This window comes from Onychostoma macrolepis, chromosome 13 (assembly GCF_012432095.1).
Source record: "Onychostoma macrolepis isolate SWU-2019 chromosome 13, ASM1243209v1, whole genome shotgun sequence".
Lineage (NCBI taxonomy): Eukaryota > Metazoa > Chordata > Actinopteri > Cypriniformes > Cyprinidae > Onychostoma > Onychostoma macrolepis.
Genome location: NC_081167.1, coordinates 23,658,400 through 23,674,936, shown reverse-complemented (window position 1 = coordinate 23,674,936; position 16,537 = coordinate 23,658,400). Strand labels below are relative to the sequence as shown.

Here is a 16,537-nt window from a genome sequence, read left to right as displayed (position 1 = left end):
AATTAGAACAGTAAGTAAAGCATCAGGTGTCAAACTGCACAAGTGCACTACAGAAAACAAACACACTGCAAAAAAATACATTTTAATTGTTTCACGTCTTAAATTAAACACTTCGCTTTCACAGTAAACTGGTCAGAGCCACTGGTGTTTTTATTTTGGCTTGAGATCGGCTCACGTGCACAGACAGCTAGCGCATGCGGCCCTCAGCAGCTCACACATTCACGGACTCTCTCTGAACAGAGAAGGCAGCTTTTAAAAACGGCGTTAGTGTTTGCAAAAGATGCATTCGTCGTTTAAGCAAAGCACGGCATTAAAAAAAGCCTCACAAAACAAACACACCACCAAACGTTTACGCGGGCCTCTACCAACCAGCCTGTGTGTATCTCACCTGCTCACGAGACCGAATTAAACTCCCTTTAATCAACAAGAAGCGTTCGACAACATTTCCCAAATGTGCATATATAGTTAGCGGCACATTCGTCGCGGTTTTTGCACAAACTCGTCTCGAGTCTGCAGTAGCGTCGCGTGCACCGCAAGAAGGCCTCGCGCTAAACGAACCGAGAGCGTGCACGCCCACTCCGCGCGACGCTAGATAAAACACTCACCGCGTTCGTCACTGTGATCGAAGAGCCAGTGCATAATGGGAGAAGGACTTGTATTATCGCTTACGTTGTTGGGACGCCATACGGGTTGCCGTTGTCGTTAATGCCACAACCTTTTCCGCTTGAGAACTGCGGTGGGACACAAGTAGTACTTCCTGTTGACCCTCTGAGCCAGCAAACAACTCGTGACGCGCTGTATCTGTCGGCAGGGGGCAGTGTGATCTAGCTCTAGGCACTGCTTTACTGCTAGAAGCTATGGCCCACAGTCTACTCTACTATAGTGTGGCCAAAGCATGTGCAGGATAGTAGTTCAACAAATAATAATAAACTTATAGTAAGTGAAAATTAAAGATAAGCAAACAAATATTTGTTTAAAGAAAGAATTGCGTGAATTTATTCAAGTAATATTAGTAATTATTAATTATTTGAAGTAATAAAGTAACATAATATCCCACTTTTCATATATATATATATTACACACACATAATGTACTAGTGCTGTCAAACGATTAATCGCATACAAAATAAGTTTATTTATTATGTGTATATAAATACACACATTTTGATTTACATGTCTATATTTATATTCATATAATTTATATTATAAATTTAATATATAAACAATTTTTTCTGAAATGTATACATGTATGTGTGTGTATTTATATATACATTATAAATATGCACAGCACACACTCATATATTATGTAAACACAAACTTTTTTTATTTTGGAAGCAATTAATCATTTGACAGCACTAATATATACAGCAGTGGCCAAAATTATTAGAACACTAGTATTTTCACCAGCTAAAAAATGTTTTGTTTTGGTTTGTTCTGTTTCTTCATGTCATTCCAGACAGAGTGGTTGATGGTGAGATCAGATCTCTGTGTTGAGCTCTGGCTGTTGTCATCTCACTGGATTATTACAATTAATGGCAAAATGAATGTTTGGAAATGTAAACTATTTCCTAGCTGGTGAAAATATTAGTTCTTCTAATTTTGGCCACCACTGTCTATATATATATATATATATATATATATATATATATATATATATATATATATATATATATATATATATATATATATATATATATATATATATATATATATATATATATATATATATATATATATATAATTATATTATTCAGTCATGTCAAAAAGTTAGGACACCCTATTGAATTCCATGGTTTTCTGTATCAGGAGATAACAAAATATTATCTGGTCTTTGGAAATAAAGCCCAAGGTGAACAATATCACACCGTGTCATTATTTAACAAAAATAAAGCCAAGATGGAAAAGCCATGTGTGACAAAGTTAGGACACCCTATGATTCAATTGCCTGTATCCACTTTTAGCAGCAATAACTTGAAGTAATTTTCTGTATGACTTTATCAGTCTTTCACATCGTTCTGGAGGAATTTTGGTCCACTCTTCTTTATAACGTTGCTCCAGTTTATTGAGGTTTGTAGGCATTTGTTTATACACAGCTTTCACTACATGATTTAAGTCAGAATGAGCTCTGGACTTCGACTGGGCTGTCGCAAAACATTGATTCTTTTCTTTTACGCTGTTCTGTTGTAGATTTGCTGGTGTGTTTTGGATCATTGTCCTGTTGCATCACCCAATCTTGGCCAAGCTTTAGCTTTTGACTCTAGAATGCAGAAGAGTTTGTGGCCGACTCAATGACTGAGAGATGCCCAGGTCCTGTGGCTACAAAACAAGCCCAAAATCATGGAATTTGCTGGGACGTCCGCTCCTGGGAGGATTGGTCAAGTCACCTTTATTTATATTGCGCTTTTAAAAATACAGATTGTGTCAAAGCACTTAACAGTATCAAATTGGAGGATGAGTAAGTAGAATGAAAATCACCATGGTGCCTCATTCTCAGTCTTTATTGGTTTAACTCTTTACTGTGAATTTAAATATGCTTTTGTGTGTGTGTGTGTGTGTGTGTGTGTGCAGTCATGTGAAAAGTTCAGATGATTGATTTGTGAGCATATTTCTCAAAAAACGCCCTCAGATTTGAATGCATTTCAATGGAGAATTCGGGTTTCTGATCAGCCAAGCGCCCCCTGGAGGAACACAACTGCTCTTGCAGTGAACTGGTGCGATTCTAGATTACCAGGAAACAGAAGCAGCCTTCAGGTTTTAGTGATTATAAATGATAAAGAAGAAGAATCTAAAGTTCCAATAGTACATATTTAGATCAGAAATATATATCAGTAACTCGTGTATATGTACAGATGGATCTAAAGATCCTGAAACAGGACACACAGCAGCAATATATGTGCCAAGGTTCAGGTATAGAATCAGTGTATACTACAGAAATGATTGCCATATTATTGGCTTTTCAGTGGGTTGAAGAGATTAATATACCTGGAGTGGTCATATGTTCAGACTCTTTTTCGGCACTTTCAAGTTTAAAGAGTGGTAAATCTTCAACTAGACAGGATATTTTATCAGATATTTTACAAAGTTTGTTCAGAATACAAACAAAAACAGTTATCTCTTTTGTATGGATACCTGCACATATAGGATTAGAAGGAAATGAAGTGGTGGATCAAATAGCGGAAAAAAAAACATTAAAACATCCAGACATGGAATATAATGTTCCAATGAGTATATTAGAAATAAAAGGGTTAATTAAAAAAGCATTAAAAGATATGTGGCAAAGTAAATGGGATGGTGAGAATAAAGGACGACATTTATATAATATTCAAAAACCAGTTGGAAATGAGAGGAGAATTTTTGGGAAGAGAAAGGAAGACGGCATAATGTCTCGCCTTAGAATTGGACAGACTGCACTTAATCATTCATTATATAAAATAGGAAAACATTTGGACTTTGTGTTAAATGTGATCTTCCTGAAACAGTTGAACATATTTAATAGAATGTAAAAGATATGATAATGAAAGATTACAACTTGCAGAAGCACTTCACACAGAAATAAATCAGATCTCACTCCAGAAATGGTTAAATAAAGATGTGACTATAGACATGTTTTACATATAAAGTATCTGAAAGATAGAGTTAATAAACAGGATTTAAAAGTTGATACTAGTAAGTTTAAGGGTTTGTTCGTTTTTGTTTTGTTTTTAGTTTCCCCTTAACATCAATGCTCCACACTCCATCCTAGTAGATGGCGGTAAATGCACCTAAAGCTGGTTTGCCAACCGCTATAAAACGTCAAAGAAGAAGAACAACAGAAGCAACCTACATATGAGTTTTGGACGTCACTGGGGTGTGGACACAGTTGCCAAGTCCGCGTATTATACGCGACTTTGGGCTTCTTTTTTTGTAAAGTTGCGGGAAAAAAATCCCTGGTTGCGGTTTTTTGGGCTTATTTTTAAAAATATGGTCGCTTGTTATGGAAATCTGACAAGCAACTTAGCTTTTTTATTTATGTTCGCCTGTATTCTCCAATGCATTGATTGACACTCTGTCTGCTCGCAGTTAATAGCCAACTAGTGCAATAATATAAGTGCTGTAGCGTAATTTGCCATATGTTCCGCCCCCTCATTGGAGAAAAATCACATTCAAAAAGACGACACGTGACGCTGTAATCCAAGCGATGACAGAAGTAGAAATAGAGGAGTGGGATGACTTTCTTTTAGCCTATTCTTTTAGTTTTGTATTTTTATTCTGTAATAAAAAAACAAGTAGTCATATCCTAATACTGATCAAAACATTTGGTTCGAATAGCCTGGTATAGCAAGATGTCTTAAAATGTATTTCTTTTTTTTTAACATTTAAACCACATTATTAGATTACCTTTTGACTTCACGAATACACATGACAGCTTAATGATTTTTTCTTTTTATAATATTTTTTAATATTATTATTATATATTTTCTTTTAATATAATATATATTATAATTGAATATATAATTTAATATATTTTATATTTTTCTATAATATTTATGTGGCATTTTGTTTTTATGTCATTTATTTGATAGTTATGTATACATTATTTTATTTTAAATGGAAGAAAAACCTGTTTTTGACCTCAAAATAAAGCACTTTGCCGCTGTACATGGCTGTGGGGATGAGCAGTTTTGTGGTGCTTGGAATTCTTTATAATTAATTTTAAAAAAATATTGCGACATTGATGCCTCAAGAAGGTGTAATTGTTCAAATAACACATTGTTTCATTTTAAAATATATATATTTTTTAAATGTAACCAAGTGTAATATTTCTGTAAAGGCTAGGGACAGAAAAATTTACATTTCCATAGAATGACCCCTATATATTTTATATACAGCTCCCCTTTGAAGCTCTTGTGCTTTTCTCCTTTTCCATCTCTACAATCATATTCTGCTCACAGGTGATTGGAGACGAGTTTTGTTCCCACTTTTGTTGCAGTTTGCTAATTTTTGTAAAATAGCTTCTGTTTTTGCTTTTCAGATAAGAGAGTGGTTTCAGTTTAATATGTTGCAGGCTCATATATTGGTAATAAATAATTGATAATAAATAATATTGATGATAATAAATCATCAAAAAAATATTGGGCTTGTTTTGGGCTTGTTTTTGAAGCTGCGGTTGCTTATTTGTCTCGCGAGAGTTGGCAACTGTGGTGTGGAGTCAAAAGTCCAAAACCCGAAAACAAGTCGAAGTCACTGGGCCGTTCTCGCGCTGTAGTTTAATATAAACTCTTCGAAAGCATGCCGCCGGGTGAGTAGTGTACTCCATTTTTATTAACGGCACAAAGCAAATATATCTCCTCTGTGTTTCTTTCGCTGTTTTTATTTAAAATCTTTTATATTTCAACTTCAGCTCTGTTCACCGTCGTTGGGATTACAGCTGGGGCTGGTATGTAGTAAAACCAAATGTTTTTCAGAAGCATAAAGTAATAGTTTATCCCAAAATGAAAATTTGCTTAACTTACTCGCCTTCAGGACGTCCAAAATGTAAATGAGGTTGTTTTTTCGTCGGAACAGATTTGGAGAAATTTAGCATTAGGCCTAACGAACTTTTTTTTTATTATTATTATTTTTTTAAAAGGTCATCAGAATCAGTTGAAACATCTGATAAAACATCACAATAAATCCATAAGTAAACCGTAATCCATTAAGATGTTTAACAACTACTCACTAAAATACATGTCCTGTATCCATATTAATATCGCTTCCTCCTATGAAAAATGCTCAGATCAAGCACAATTTACAAGCCAAAACACTTCTAAACAAATATGAATGGACTGGTATTTTGGCCAGAAGTTTCTTGTTTCTTACAAAAGTCACAAGGTGTAATAGATTGACTGGAGGCGTGTGGATTACTTTTGGATTGTGAAGTTTTTATCAGCTGTTTGGACTCCCGATCTGACGGCACCCATTCACTGCGGTGAAACCACTGGTGAGCAAGTGATTGTAATGCTAAATTTCTCCAAATCTGTTCTGATGAAGTAAAACTCATCTACATCTTGGCTGGCCAGAGGGTGAGTAATTTTAGAAAATTGGGTAACACTTTAGAATAATGGTCCGTTGTTAACAAGTAACTATGCAGGGAGTAATGGGTAGTACTACATTAACACTTAACTTTTTAGGACAAAGGTAGTTCCTTTATTAGATAAAAATCTCCTCATTGAGAACTACTTGCGAACTATGACCAATTCATAAAGAATAACCAATTAATTACTAATCACAACAGTAACAGTTCTTTGTGGAAACTAATTTATGAATATGATATCCCCTAAATAAGTCGGCTACAGTTTGAAATTGTGACTACTACTCTTACCAAAGGATGGATGTTCTGTTTATTTCAATCAAAAACAGAGAATAATAATAAAAACGATAATTGACTTAAAAATGTTAATAATTAGGAAGTGATGCTGATGTAGCTCATGATTGAATTAGTTCACAATTATGAAATCTGTTTTATGTCTGTTCAATATGTATCCCACTCCAAATGACATGCTGTAAAATATTACTAGTGCTTCACACAAATGTATGACTGTATAATGTGTCAGAAATAAAACATTACATAACTTTATTTATGTGTGAGTAATTACTGAGGGGTTAACGTGTTTTTCACTTTAAAATAATGGTCCAGATCACTAGTAGTTCCTTAGTAGCACTTTAGCTTTGAAGTGAAAAATACATTAACCCCTCACTTAATTACTCAAATGTTACCTTGTCAGCCTTCAGGAACTACTAGTGATCTGGACCATTATTTTAAAGTGAAAAACACCTTAACCACTCAGTAACTACTAAGTAATTTAATAAGTTATTTAACATATTTAAATCTGACACAGTGTACAGTCATACATTTGTGTGAGGCACTAGTGATATTTTACCAGACACTGTAATCTGGAATATGCAGTTTTGTGCTTAACACAATATAAATGCAGTCGATGCCTTCGTTAAGGATGTGAATTGCTTTTGTCAAGAGAACATCATTATTTATATTCAAGAAAAGTCCTCCCCAGCCTACTGTCACTAAAGGTAGGTCTTTTGGAGTCGGATGCATACTGAACTGACACAAACTAGAGCTCATAATTGTTAACTAATTCAATCACTTCCTAATTATTAACATTTTTAAATGAATTATTTTTATTATTCTGTTTTTGACTGAAATAAACAGAACATCCATCCTTTGGTAAGAGTAGTAGTCACAATTTCAACCTGTAGCCGACTTATTTGGGGGATATCATATTCATAAATTAGTTTCCACAAAGAACCCAATTGTTCACTTTTAAGACGTTACTGTTTTGATTAGTAATTAATTGGTTATTCTTTATTAATTGGTCATAGTTCACAAGTAGTTCTCAATGAAGAGATTTTTATTTAATAAGTATCAAATATCTAATAAGGAACTACCTTTCTCCTAAATTTGCTACTACTTACTGCTTAGTTAATCTTGCTTCTCTATTAGTTAATAGTATTAAGTTAAGGAGTACTGTTAATGTAGTACTACCTATTACTTCCTGAATAAATTACTTGTTAACAACGGACCATTATTCTGAAGTGTTACCGAAAATTGTTATATTTGGGTGAACTATTCCATTAAAGGATACTCCACCCCAAAATGAAAATTTTGTCATTAATCACTTACCCCTATGTCGTTTCAAACCCGTTAAAAACTTTGTTCGTCCTCGGAACACAATTTAAGATATTTTGGATGAAAACCGGGAGGCTTGTGACTGTCCCATTGACTGCCAAGTAAATTACACTGTCAAGGCACAGAAAAGTATAAAAAACATTGTTAAAATAGGCCTTCCGCCATCAGTGGTTCAATCTGAATTTTATGAAGTGACGAGAATACTTTTTTGTACGCAAAGAAAATAAAAATAATGACATTTATTCAACAATTCGTCTCCTCTCTGTGTCAGCGTAGCACCATTTTGGAAAGCATCCAATGGACGCAAAGTGCGTACACTATTCTCTGTCATCAGTGACACATGGATACGCTGTTTCTGTTCAAATCAAAGCATAAATAAATGTACAATACGTATCCATGCGTTACTGATGACAGAGAATAGCGTACGCACTTTGCGTCCATTGGATGCTTTCCAAAATGGCGCTACACTGACACAGAGAGACCAAGAGGAATTGTTGAATAAATGTCGTTATTTTTATTTTCTTTGCGTACAAAAAGTATTCTCGTCGTTTCATAAAATTCAGATTGAACCACTGATGGCTGATGCGGTATTTTGACAATGTTTTTATACTTTTCTGTGCCTTGACAGTGTAATTTACTTGGCAGTTAATGGGACAGTCACAAACCTCCCAGTTTTCATCCAAAATATCTTAAATTGTGTTCCGAGGACGAACGACATGGGGTAAGTGATTTGACAGTTTTCATTTTGGGGTGGAGTATCCCATAAGGGTGAAATTCTAATTATTAATGTAATAACTATTATATTATATGTAATAACTTTGAACTATTAATTCATTTTCATGTTGATTAGCTGGTGCCGCACTTCTGGCCCCGTTTGTGCTCGGGATGGCTGGTTTTACAGGCGCCGGTATTGCAGCAGGCTCTACGGCAGCTGGCATGATGTCATCAGCAGCCCTTGCCAACGGGGGCAGTGTGGCTGCAGGAAGTTTGGTTGCTATCCTCCAGTCTGCAGGTATTTACGAATTCCTTGTTAGGAGTATAAATGCCTTAATATGAGCAAAACAATCAAACACATTAATTAGCCTTATATGCTACATGTCTCACTGCATTTTTAAGAAGCAGTTGTACCTGATTAATGTACATGGAACGGTTTATATTCTAAGTTGAATGTATGAACATGTATGACATCATTGGGCTGTGTACACCTGGGGACTGTTTCATAAAACAAGTTTACCAAATAAGTCAGGCGTATTCAGTTAGTCTGACTTATTTTGAACCAAATCAACTGAAAATATGTCAGACTAACTGAAATAAGCCTGGCTTATTTGGTAAACTTGTTTTATGAAACAGGCCCCAGTTCTCTGTGTCATTCTAGTTCAGTTTTTTTGTTCTGTCCTTGTTTTCAGGTGCTGCTGGTTTGTCTGCAACAGCAACAGCTGGTGTGGCATCTGTGGGTGGTGCTACAGGAGCTCTAGTAGGTGGAGCAGTTGATTTGCTGAAGAGGATGAGGAAATAAATGTACTGGAGTCCAAAGAGCTTCTGATCACAGCTGGCTACCATGAAGTGTTTAGCAGCAGATTCTGTGTGTTTAATTGTCTGTAGCTTGATTTTAAACATTTAATCACATTTTCAAAATAAGAATGTAAGCACCCAAAACACACTTTTGTGACAAATTATGGGGTCATTCTACAGCTCTAAGTCCCACTAAAATGTGGTCTATTCATAAAGGATCATATACATTTAAATTTATGTTCTAAAAGCACTTTTACATTGTTTACATCCTGTTCATTGTTATTAGTCACTGTTTTGCAAAGATTGTGACAATCTATCTACTTTAAAACGAATTCATGAGGTAAATTTGTTTCTAATCATGTAACCAATTACATTTACAGACACTTTGTAATCCGCAGTTACTTACAAATGATGACCAGCACAAACGTGTGATTAAATCATGGAGAAAATAAAGTTTCAATACAGCGTTTTGACGTTGAAAATCTCTGTTTGAAAACCTGGAATTGCAGCTTTTTGCGGAATTATCTTGCTTGCGTGGGTTGTGAGTTGGCACGGCTTCGCTGATGATTCTAATGTTTTGAGGTGAATGTGTGGCTGTCAGTCACTGCACCGATGTGGATATTTACTGTACTTTGCAATCACAGATTCTAGCCTACGTCTTGGAATATATGACTCAAATGAGAATTTTCACTGTATATTGCCATCTGATCAAGTAACAAGTCTGTCAGGTTTGTTCTGACCAACTGAGGAAAAAAGCATTACCATAAATCGCGCTACCAATGGTGATTTAATCTAACGATCGGTTGGCTCATATCACATCAAACAATTTAAGCAAATTATTATTATTGTTATACTCTATTCGCAAATTATTAATGTCAACAACATGGCATTGTGTGACTGAGCATAGTGTGTATTAGCGTGTAGATTTCAATTTCTGTGCAGTCTAATCTAATTGTCGTGCCATTCGAATTTCATATTAAGAAATTCTTTTAACCCAAAAAACTAATTATGCTCCCTTCGAACTGGTTTTCTTTCAAATATAAATCTTGTGTAATCCCAGGCTATCTGTAATCAGAAGCACATTTAAAACTGGAATATAATTTAATTCACATGCGTTTCATAAACACATAATCCTTTCTGGATCACAATCCGCCATCAAAATGATACACTTAAAGGCTAAACGATCCACCACCTGCAGGATCCTCACATGCAATAGCCTAGTAGCCGGGACAACTTCTTTGTTTACAGACCCGACGTAATGATGCAGTGCCATGCTTGAATTTCACGCTAAAACCTAACTGTACCACTCAAATTAGAAAACATTATAAACTAACCCTTGTGAATCGGGCTAAAGCAAGGTGATAGTTTTGAACACTGGCTGGTTATGTACTTGCTCAAATATTGATTTTGGATCATTTTTAACCAAAAAAAAAGTTACGGACTGCAGCTTTAAATTGTTTTTCACACAATGAAAATAAGGACTTTTTAAGAACTTGTTGAAAGGTTCTTTGGGGAACCAAAATCAGTTATACACAATACGTCACTAACTTAACTTATTCTATGGCTTCGCTACTAAAACCCTCTTCAGGAACCTAAATGGGTTCCAAAATTGGATTTTCCCAGTGATTCCATAAAGAACCATTTTTGAAGAACATTCTGAAGAACCATTATCCTATATAAAGATTTTTTTGTGTAAATGAAGGTTACAGTGATATTAAAGGTTCATCAAAGAACCATAGGTGCCAATAAATAGGCCTAACCTTTATTTTTAAAAGTGCGTAGATTTAAGAAGAAAACTCTTTACTGGTTTTTATTGTTTTGTTTTTTTGTGTGTGTGAAAAAGAATCTAGAATAAAATACTTTTAATAGCTTATAGAAAAACTTTATTTTCAAGTGTTCTTCGATGTGTTCTAGAACGTTTCTTAGCTTCTCATTCACGCTCAACTTAGGGACCGTCTCTATTTGTGTCTCTTTTTCAGAAATGAACAAACTATTTTAAAATGTAAACAACGCTGAGATAAGAGCGAAAACGGGCTGTCAACATTAAATCTAATTACATTATTTATTAATCATTAATTATTGAATGTGTCATCCTTTGAGTGCAGTAATGAATAATTTATTTTTTAAAATCTAGCCTCTTATGAAGACTTCATATGTATGGAGTTACCTTTGTGCCAATTAAATGAATGTCATTTTTCAAGAAACTTATGAAAATATAAATTGAAACTGAATAAAATGTCTTTGAAACTGAAAAAAAAAAAAAAAAAATTGCATGCTAAATCTTTGACTTCGTTTTTAATACACTGCATGTTTTGCAACTGTTTTCTCCCCTTTCATTCGTTGATCTGTACTTACAATTTTCATTTGGGGGCGGGACTATCAGCGGTGTGTTTTCATTGGCTACTGAGTTTTTGAGTCACAGTTTCTTGACCTGGAAGTGAATGCGTCTGTGTTGCGCCCCCAGTGTGGATGTTAGCATCTCTTAGCGGCGTCCTATTTCATTTTAGTGATATAAAGTTTGGAGTTTTGTTTCTGAATTCCATCTGTATTTATCTGTTGTTGCTACTACTCTGTCAACACAAGCTTTTAGGAGCGCGAGAGATCAAACGCGAGAGAAAAAGAAGGTCATATTGAGGTTTATTTGTTAAAGAACTGTATATAATACTGGAAATATTGTATAATGTCCAATGTTCTCGTAGGATATTTGTTTATTGCTCATTATTCTTTTGCAATGTAGGGTCTACTTAGATTGAGCCGTCACATTTGAAAGATAATACCATCATATATGTGTGATATATTCAGACGTCAAGAAAGTCTCACTCCAAACAGGCAATCAAGCTAATTTCATTACATATCCCACACAAAGAATTTTCTTGCTGCCAATGTTTTTTATCATGCTGATAATTTTGTTTAGTTATTTTATTTGGTTAACGTTATCATCTAACATTTAAAATTGGAAATACATTTTTAACAATCATCAACTCTTTCAAGTGTGTCTTTTATTAATCTGATGAATGAATGTAAATGAAATATGAATTCAAATAAATTTACATTCTTTATTGTCACTATAGCATATACACAAGTACAAAAGTGAAAGTCTTAGATGCAAATATATTGTGACAGGAAAGACCAGAATCCATGAAACACTAACTGCATAGTATACATGTGATGCACAGTATTCTCATAATTTACATTACAAAATGCACAAGAACATAATTCAGTATATGTTTTAAATACTGAAATGATCCTTTCAACAGTTCCTGTTACAGTATAAGTTACAAAACAGTGAATGAGTATGTTATGTAATGGAGTGCAATATCAGTCTTTACAGGGATAGTCCACCCCAAAAAAATGAAAATTCTCTCATTTACTCACCTTCATGCCATTCCAGATGTATATGACTTTCTTTCTTGACATAATCCCAAAGATTTTTAAGAAAATAATCCATCTCTGTGAATCCAAATGGCACAAGTGGATTGTAGCCCATGCACGTATGACAGTTGACCAGAAGTGATTGTTAATAGTCAAAAGTTTAAATTATTAATGTTTTTCTTATCTGTTGTTTTACTTCAAAAAATACTGATTTAACCACTAAGGTTAGATGGATTACTGTCACGGTCGCTGTGTGTGGTTTTAAAGCATCTTTAGGACTCCCAGAAATGGATTATTTGCCTAAAATGTTTTATTTGTTATATATATATATATATATATATATATATATATTTAGGCATTATTAAAGACTACTTTTTATCAAATTTTGTTTGTTTTCCCCTTCAAAATGTTCATCTGAAGTGACCATTTTTACATTATTATTAGTCAAGTCTGGACACAGAAAAAGCATGGTAAAAAGGTTTTACATTGCCAAAGTTGACTGCACAGTGATTGACACAGTGATTGTAAAATAGCATCGGTCATTGTCAGACACAGTACATTTAGGACTGTATATTACTCTATGTGCTGGGGGGGGGGATATGACCTAATCGAAGCAAATACGATCTAATTGAAGGCTGTAAGTGTATGTAGATAACCAGGTCTAGTAATGATTGGGCTAAATCAAGACAACTTACGCAAGTATCCTGATAACAATGATGATTGATGATAATGATGATGATCAGGGCCGTAGCTGGGGTTTGCGGGGCCCCGGTGCAGGTTGTACCAGTGGGCCCTGTTTGAAATTGTTTAATTTGTATGTTCATTCTGTTTAATTATTTGTGCTATTTACACAATGTTTACGTTTTTTCAAGTTTGTAGGTGTCCAGGTACAGAAACCGAATAATCAAATGTAAAATAGCACTGCATAGTCTTTACTGTAAAAATTAAATATACAGTCAAACCAAAATTTATCCAGACACCTTCAACATTTGTCACATTATCACAGTTCATTTGCTATAGTTTAGAAAATGGCAATAAAATATGTCAAGAACTCAGAGTTAAACTGTGTCAAAACAAATTCATCTTGATAATGTCAGATAACTTTGATAGAAATGTATGTAATGGATTACAATCAACCAAAAATTTAGACAACTGTTGAGCTTGTGTTTGAATGCTTTAAACTCTTTTGATGTTTAAACTGACAAGGCTTAAAAACATGTGCAAATGATAAGCTTTCGTGACGACGCGCAGCAGTGGCCCGTCAACTGTCCTGAATGTCTTTTTAGGCTGGCCTCAGCCAGTCGGTTGAGATTGCCGGGGGGGCCCCCCCTCAGCCATGGGCCCCTATAATCGTCACCACCTTTCACCCCACTAGCGATGGCCCTGATGATGATATCAATCGTCTGTGCTATTCCTAAGAAACCATCTCAACAATGTAGTGTAGCAGCAGAAAAATACTGATAAAATAATAATAATAATCTTTATATATCATTTTATATCATTAAAATTAAATATGAAGCCGCTAAGAGACGACTTCTTCTTCTTTTAATTTTATTGGCGGATGGCAAACCAACTTAAATGTGCATTTACCGCCACCTACTGGACTGGCGTATGGGCAGTAGCTTGATAGAGAGGAAGGAGAGGATTAAAAGAAAAGAAAAAAAATTCACTTATATTATCTATACATTTCTATTAAATTCTTTCAAATAATTCATTAAGAGACTATGCGTTTTGGACTTTGTTTTCCCTAGCAGATTTCCCACTGTTATATTTTGTTCTCCAACTTGTGTTTCTAACTCCCTTCTTTCTTCTTCATACCTTTTACACTCTAATAAAATATGATTTACTGTCTCTTGTGTGTTGCAGTGGTTGCAAAGACCAGTGGTGTGTTTTCCTATTCTCTGTAATGTAAAATTTAAACCAGCATGACCTATTCTAAGACCTGTAATTATTTTTCCTTCCTTTGGATTCCTGCTCTGCCTAATACTACTTATGCCTACTTGTTTTTGTATGTTATACAGATGTCGTCCAGAATCAGCTATGTCCCAGTATTCTTGCCATATTTTATTTGTATGTAATGATGGTTTTGATTTCTGTTCTACATAACAGTATTTGTATATCAACTGTTTCATGCTTTATTGATCCTCTTTCCAGAATATCTACAATTTCATTTCCTTCCACCCCTACATGAGCAGGAACCCAGAGGAAGGAAACATCCAGCCTTTATCATACAGTATTAAAAGCAAGTTGAATATCTGGTATATGATATCTTGTCTACATGATGGTTTCCCAGACTGAATACTAGATAAAGCAGATAAGCTATCAGAAGCTATGATTACATTCTGGTTATGTTTATTCTGGTTATGTTTATTTTCTTCCAACCACTGTAATGCCAATAAAATTGCTAAAAGCTCTACTGTATACACCAATAAATAATCTGCTGCTCTTTTTTTAACTGCTATTTCATAATGCGAAATGAAAAAAGCAGCTCCAGTACGGCCTGTCTCTGGCTGCTTTGATCCATCTGTAAATATGAGTAGTTTGTCTCAATAAAGGTCCATATAATTTTGAACTATTATTCTCTGTGGCATTATTTTAGATTTTTCTTTTAACATTTGTTGAAGGCTTATATCTACAGATGGCTTTATGAATTTCCAAGGTGCTACAGTGGGGCTTACTTGGAGCTGGCTGAGGCTTGCGTTTTGTGCTTTTACATTTCCTATTCATCCAAAACTGTAATAATTAGTTCTACTATGTTCTGCGCAACACTGACGCCTTCACTTCCAGGTCAAGAAGCTATCAATCAAAAACTCAGTAGCCAATGAGAACACACCGCTGCTAGCCCCGCCCCCACGAGAGATTTGTGCCAGAATGGCGAACAAAAACTTCAGAAGCGTACTCGCTCGACGGACGCTATGGCCAAAAGCAGAGCGGTTTTGAGCGTCATGACCCTTAATCCGGCTGTTTGAAGCGGCTCAAAGGGAGGGCCCTTGAGGGCCCCCAGGACTATGGACATGTCCCATGTTGGCATAGTCTTAGGGCGAGAAGGATTCAACCGCCGAGAGCCTCTAAGAAATTTAACGACCAAGTCATTTCTGCCAATAGTCCAGCGAGCCTTGAGAGAATGATTCGCCGCGATGGCTGCCACATAGACCTTGAGCGTGGAAGGGGTGCGCTCCTTATCCAGCTGCTCCTGCAAAGAGGTTAGCACGTGGGACATGTCACATGAAACCAGATCCTGGTTACATGCTGAACACCAGTCAATGAAGACTGAGCACTTGAGGGCATAGAGGTGTCGTGTAGATGGAGGTCTAGCCTCTTAAATGGTATTAGTGACTCTCGCTGGGAGTTCACTAGACTCCCGTCGAGCGGCCAGACATGAAGGCTCCACAGTTCTGGCTGGGGATGCCAAATCTTGCCCTGTGTTCGCGAGAGAAGATCTCTCTTCAGTGGTATTGATCATGGAGCTGCAGACAGCAGCTGGATCATCTCTGGGAACCAGACTTGGTTTCTCCAGAGGGGGGCCACGAGGAGGAGAGAACATTTTGATGTAGGCCACCACCGTTGTGTTGTCCGACCAGACTAGGACGTAAAGGCTGGCAGGAAGGTCATTAGGGCCAGAAAAACAGCCATCATTTCGAGGCAATTGATATGCAGGCGTCGCTCGTGGGTCGACCAGGAGCCGTACGCTGGGTTGCCCTCGTACAGAGCACCCCAGCCTGAGCTGGAGGCATCTGTCATGACCACCTTCCTTCTGGAGGTCGTCCACAACTGTACGCCTGACTGAAACAGGCGAGGAGTTGTCCAAGGGGCCACAGCTTTGAGGCAGCGATGGGTTACCTTGACATAAGCGTGGCCCAGGCGCCAAGCGTCGGACGGAACGTGGGCTTTTAGCCAATATTGAAGGGGCCGCATGTGTAGCAGGCCCAGGGGAATAACTGAGGAGCCAGCAGCCATGATTTCAAGGCAGATGATATGCAAGCATCGCTCG

The 16,537-nt window shown here is 36.1% G+C and overlaps 1 protein-coding gene across 1 annotated transcript; it reads left to right on the top strand.

The window, feature by feature from the left end:
- The first annotated feature begins 5,152 nt into the window (after nt 1–5,152).
- On the top strand, nt 5,153–9,639 carry LOC131552275 (interferon alpha-inducible protein 27-like protein 2A). The gene is made up of 4 exons (XM_058795939.1): nt 5,153–5,277; nt 5,380–5,415; nt 8,513–8,674; nt 9,069–9,639. Exons 1-4 carry the CDS (start codon nt 5,268–5,270, stop codon nt 9,176–9,178), a joined length of 318 nt encoding a protein of 105 aa, XP_058651922.1. The 5' UTR covers nt 5,153–5,267; the 3' UTR covers nt 9,179–9,639.
- The last annotated feature ends 6,898 nt before the right edge of the window (nt 9,640–16,537 follow it).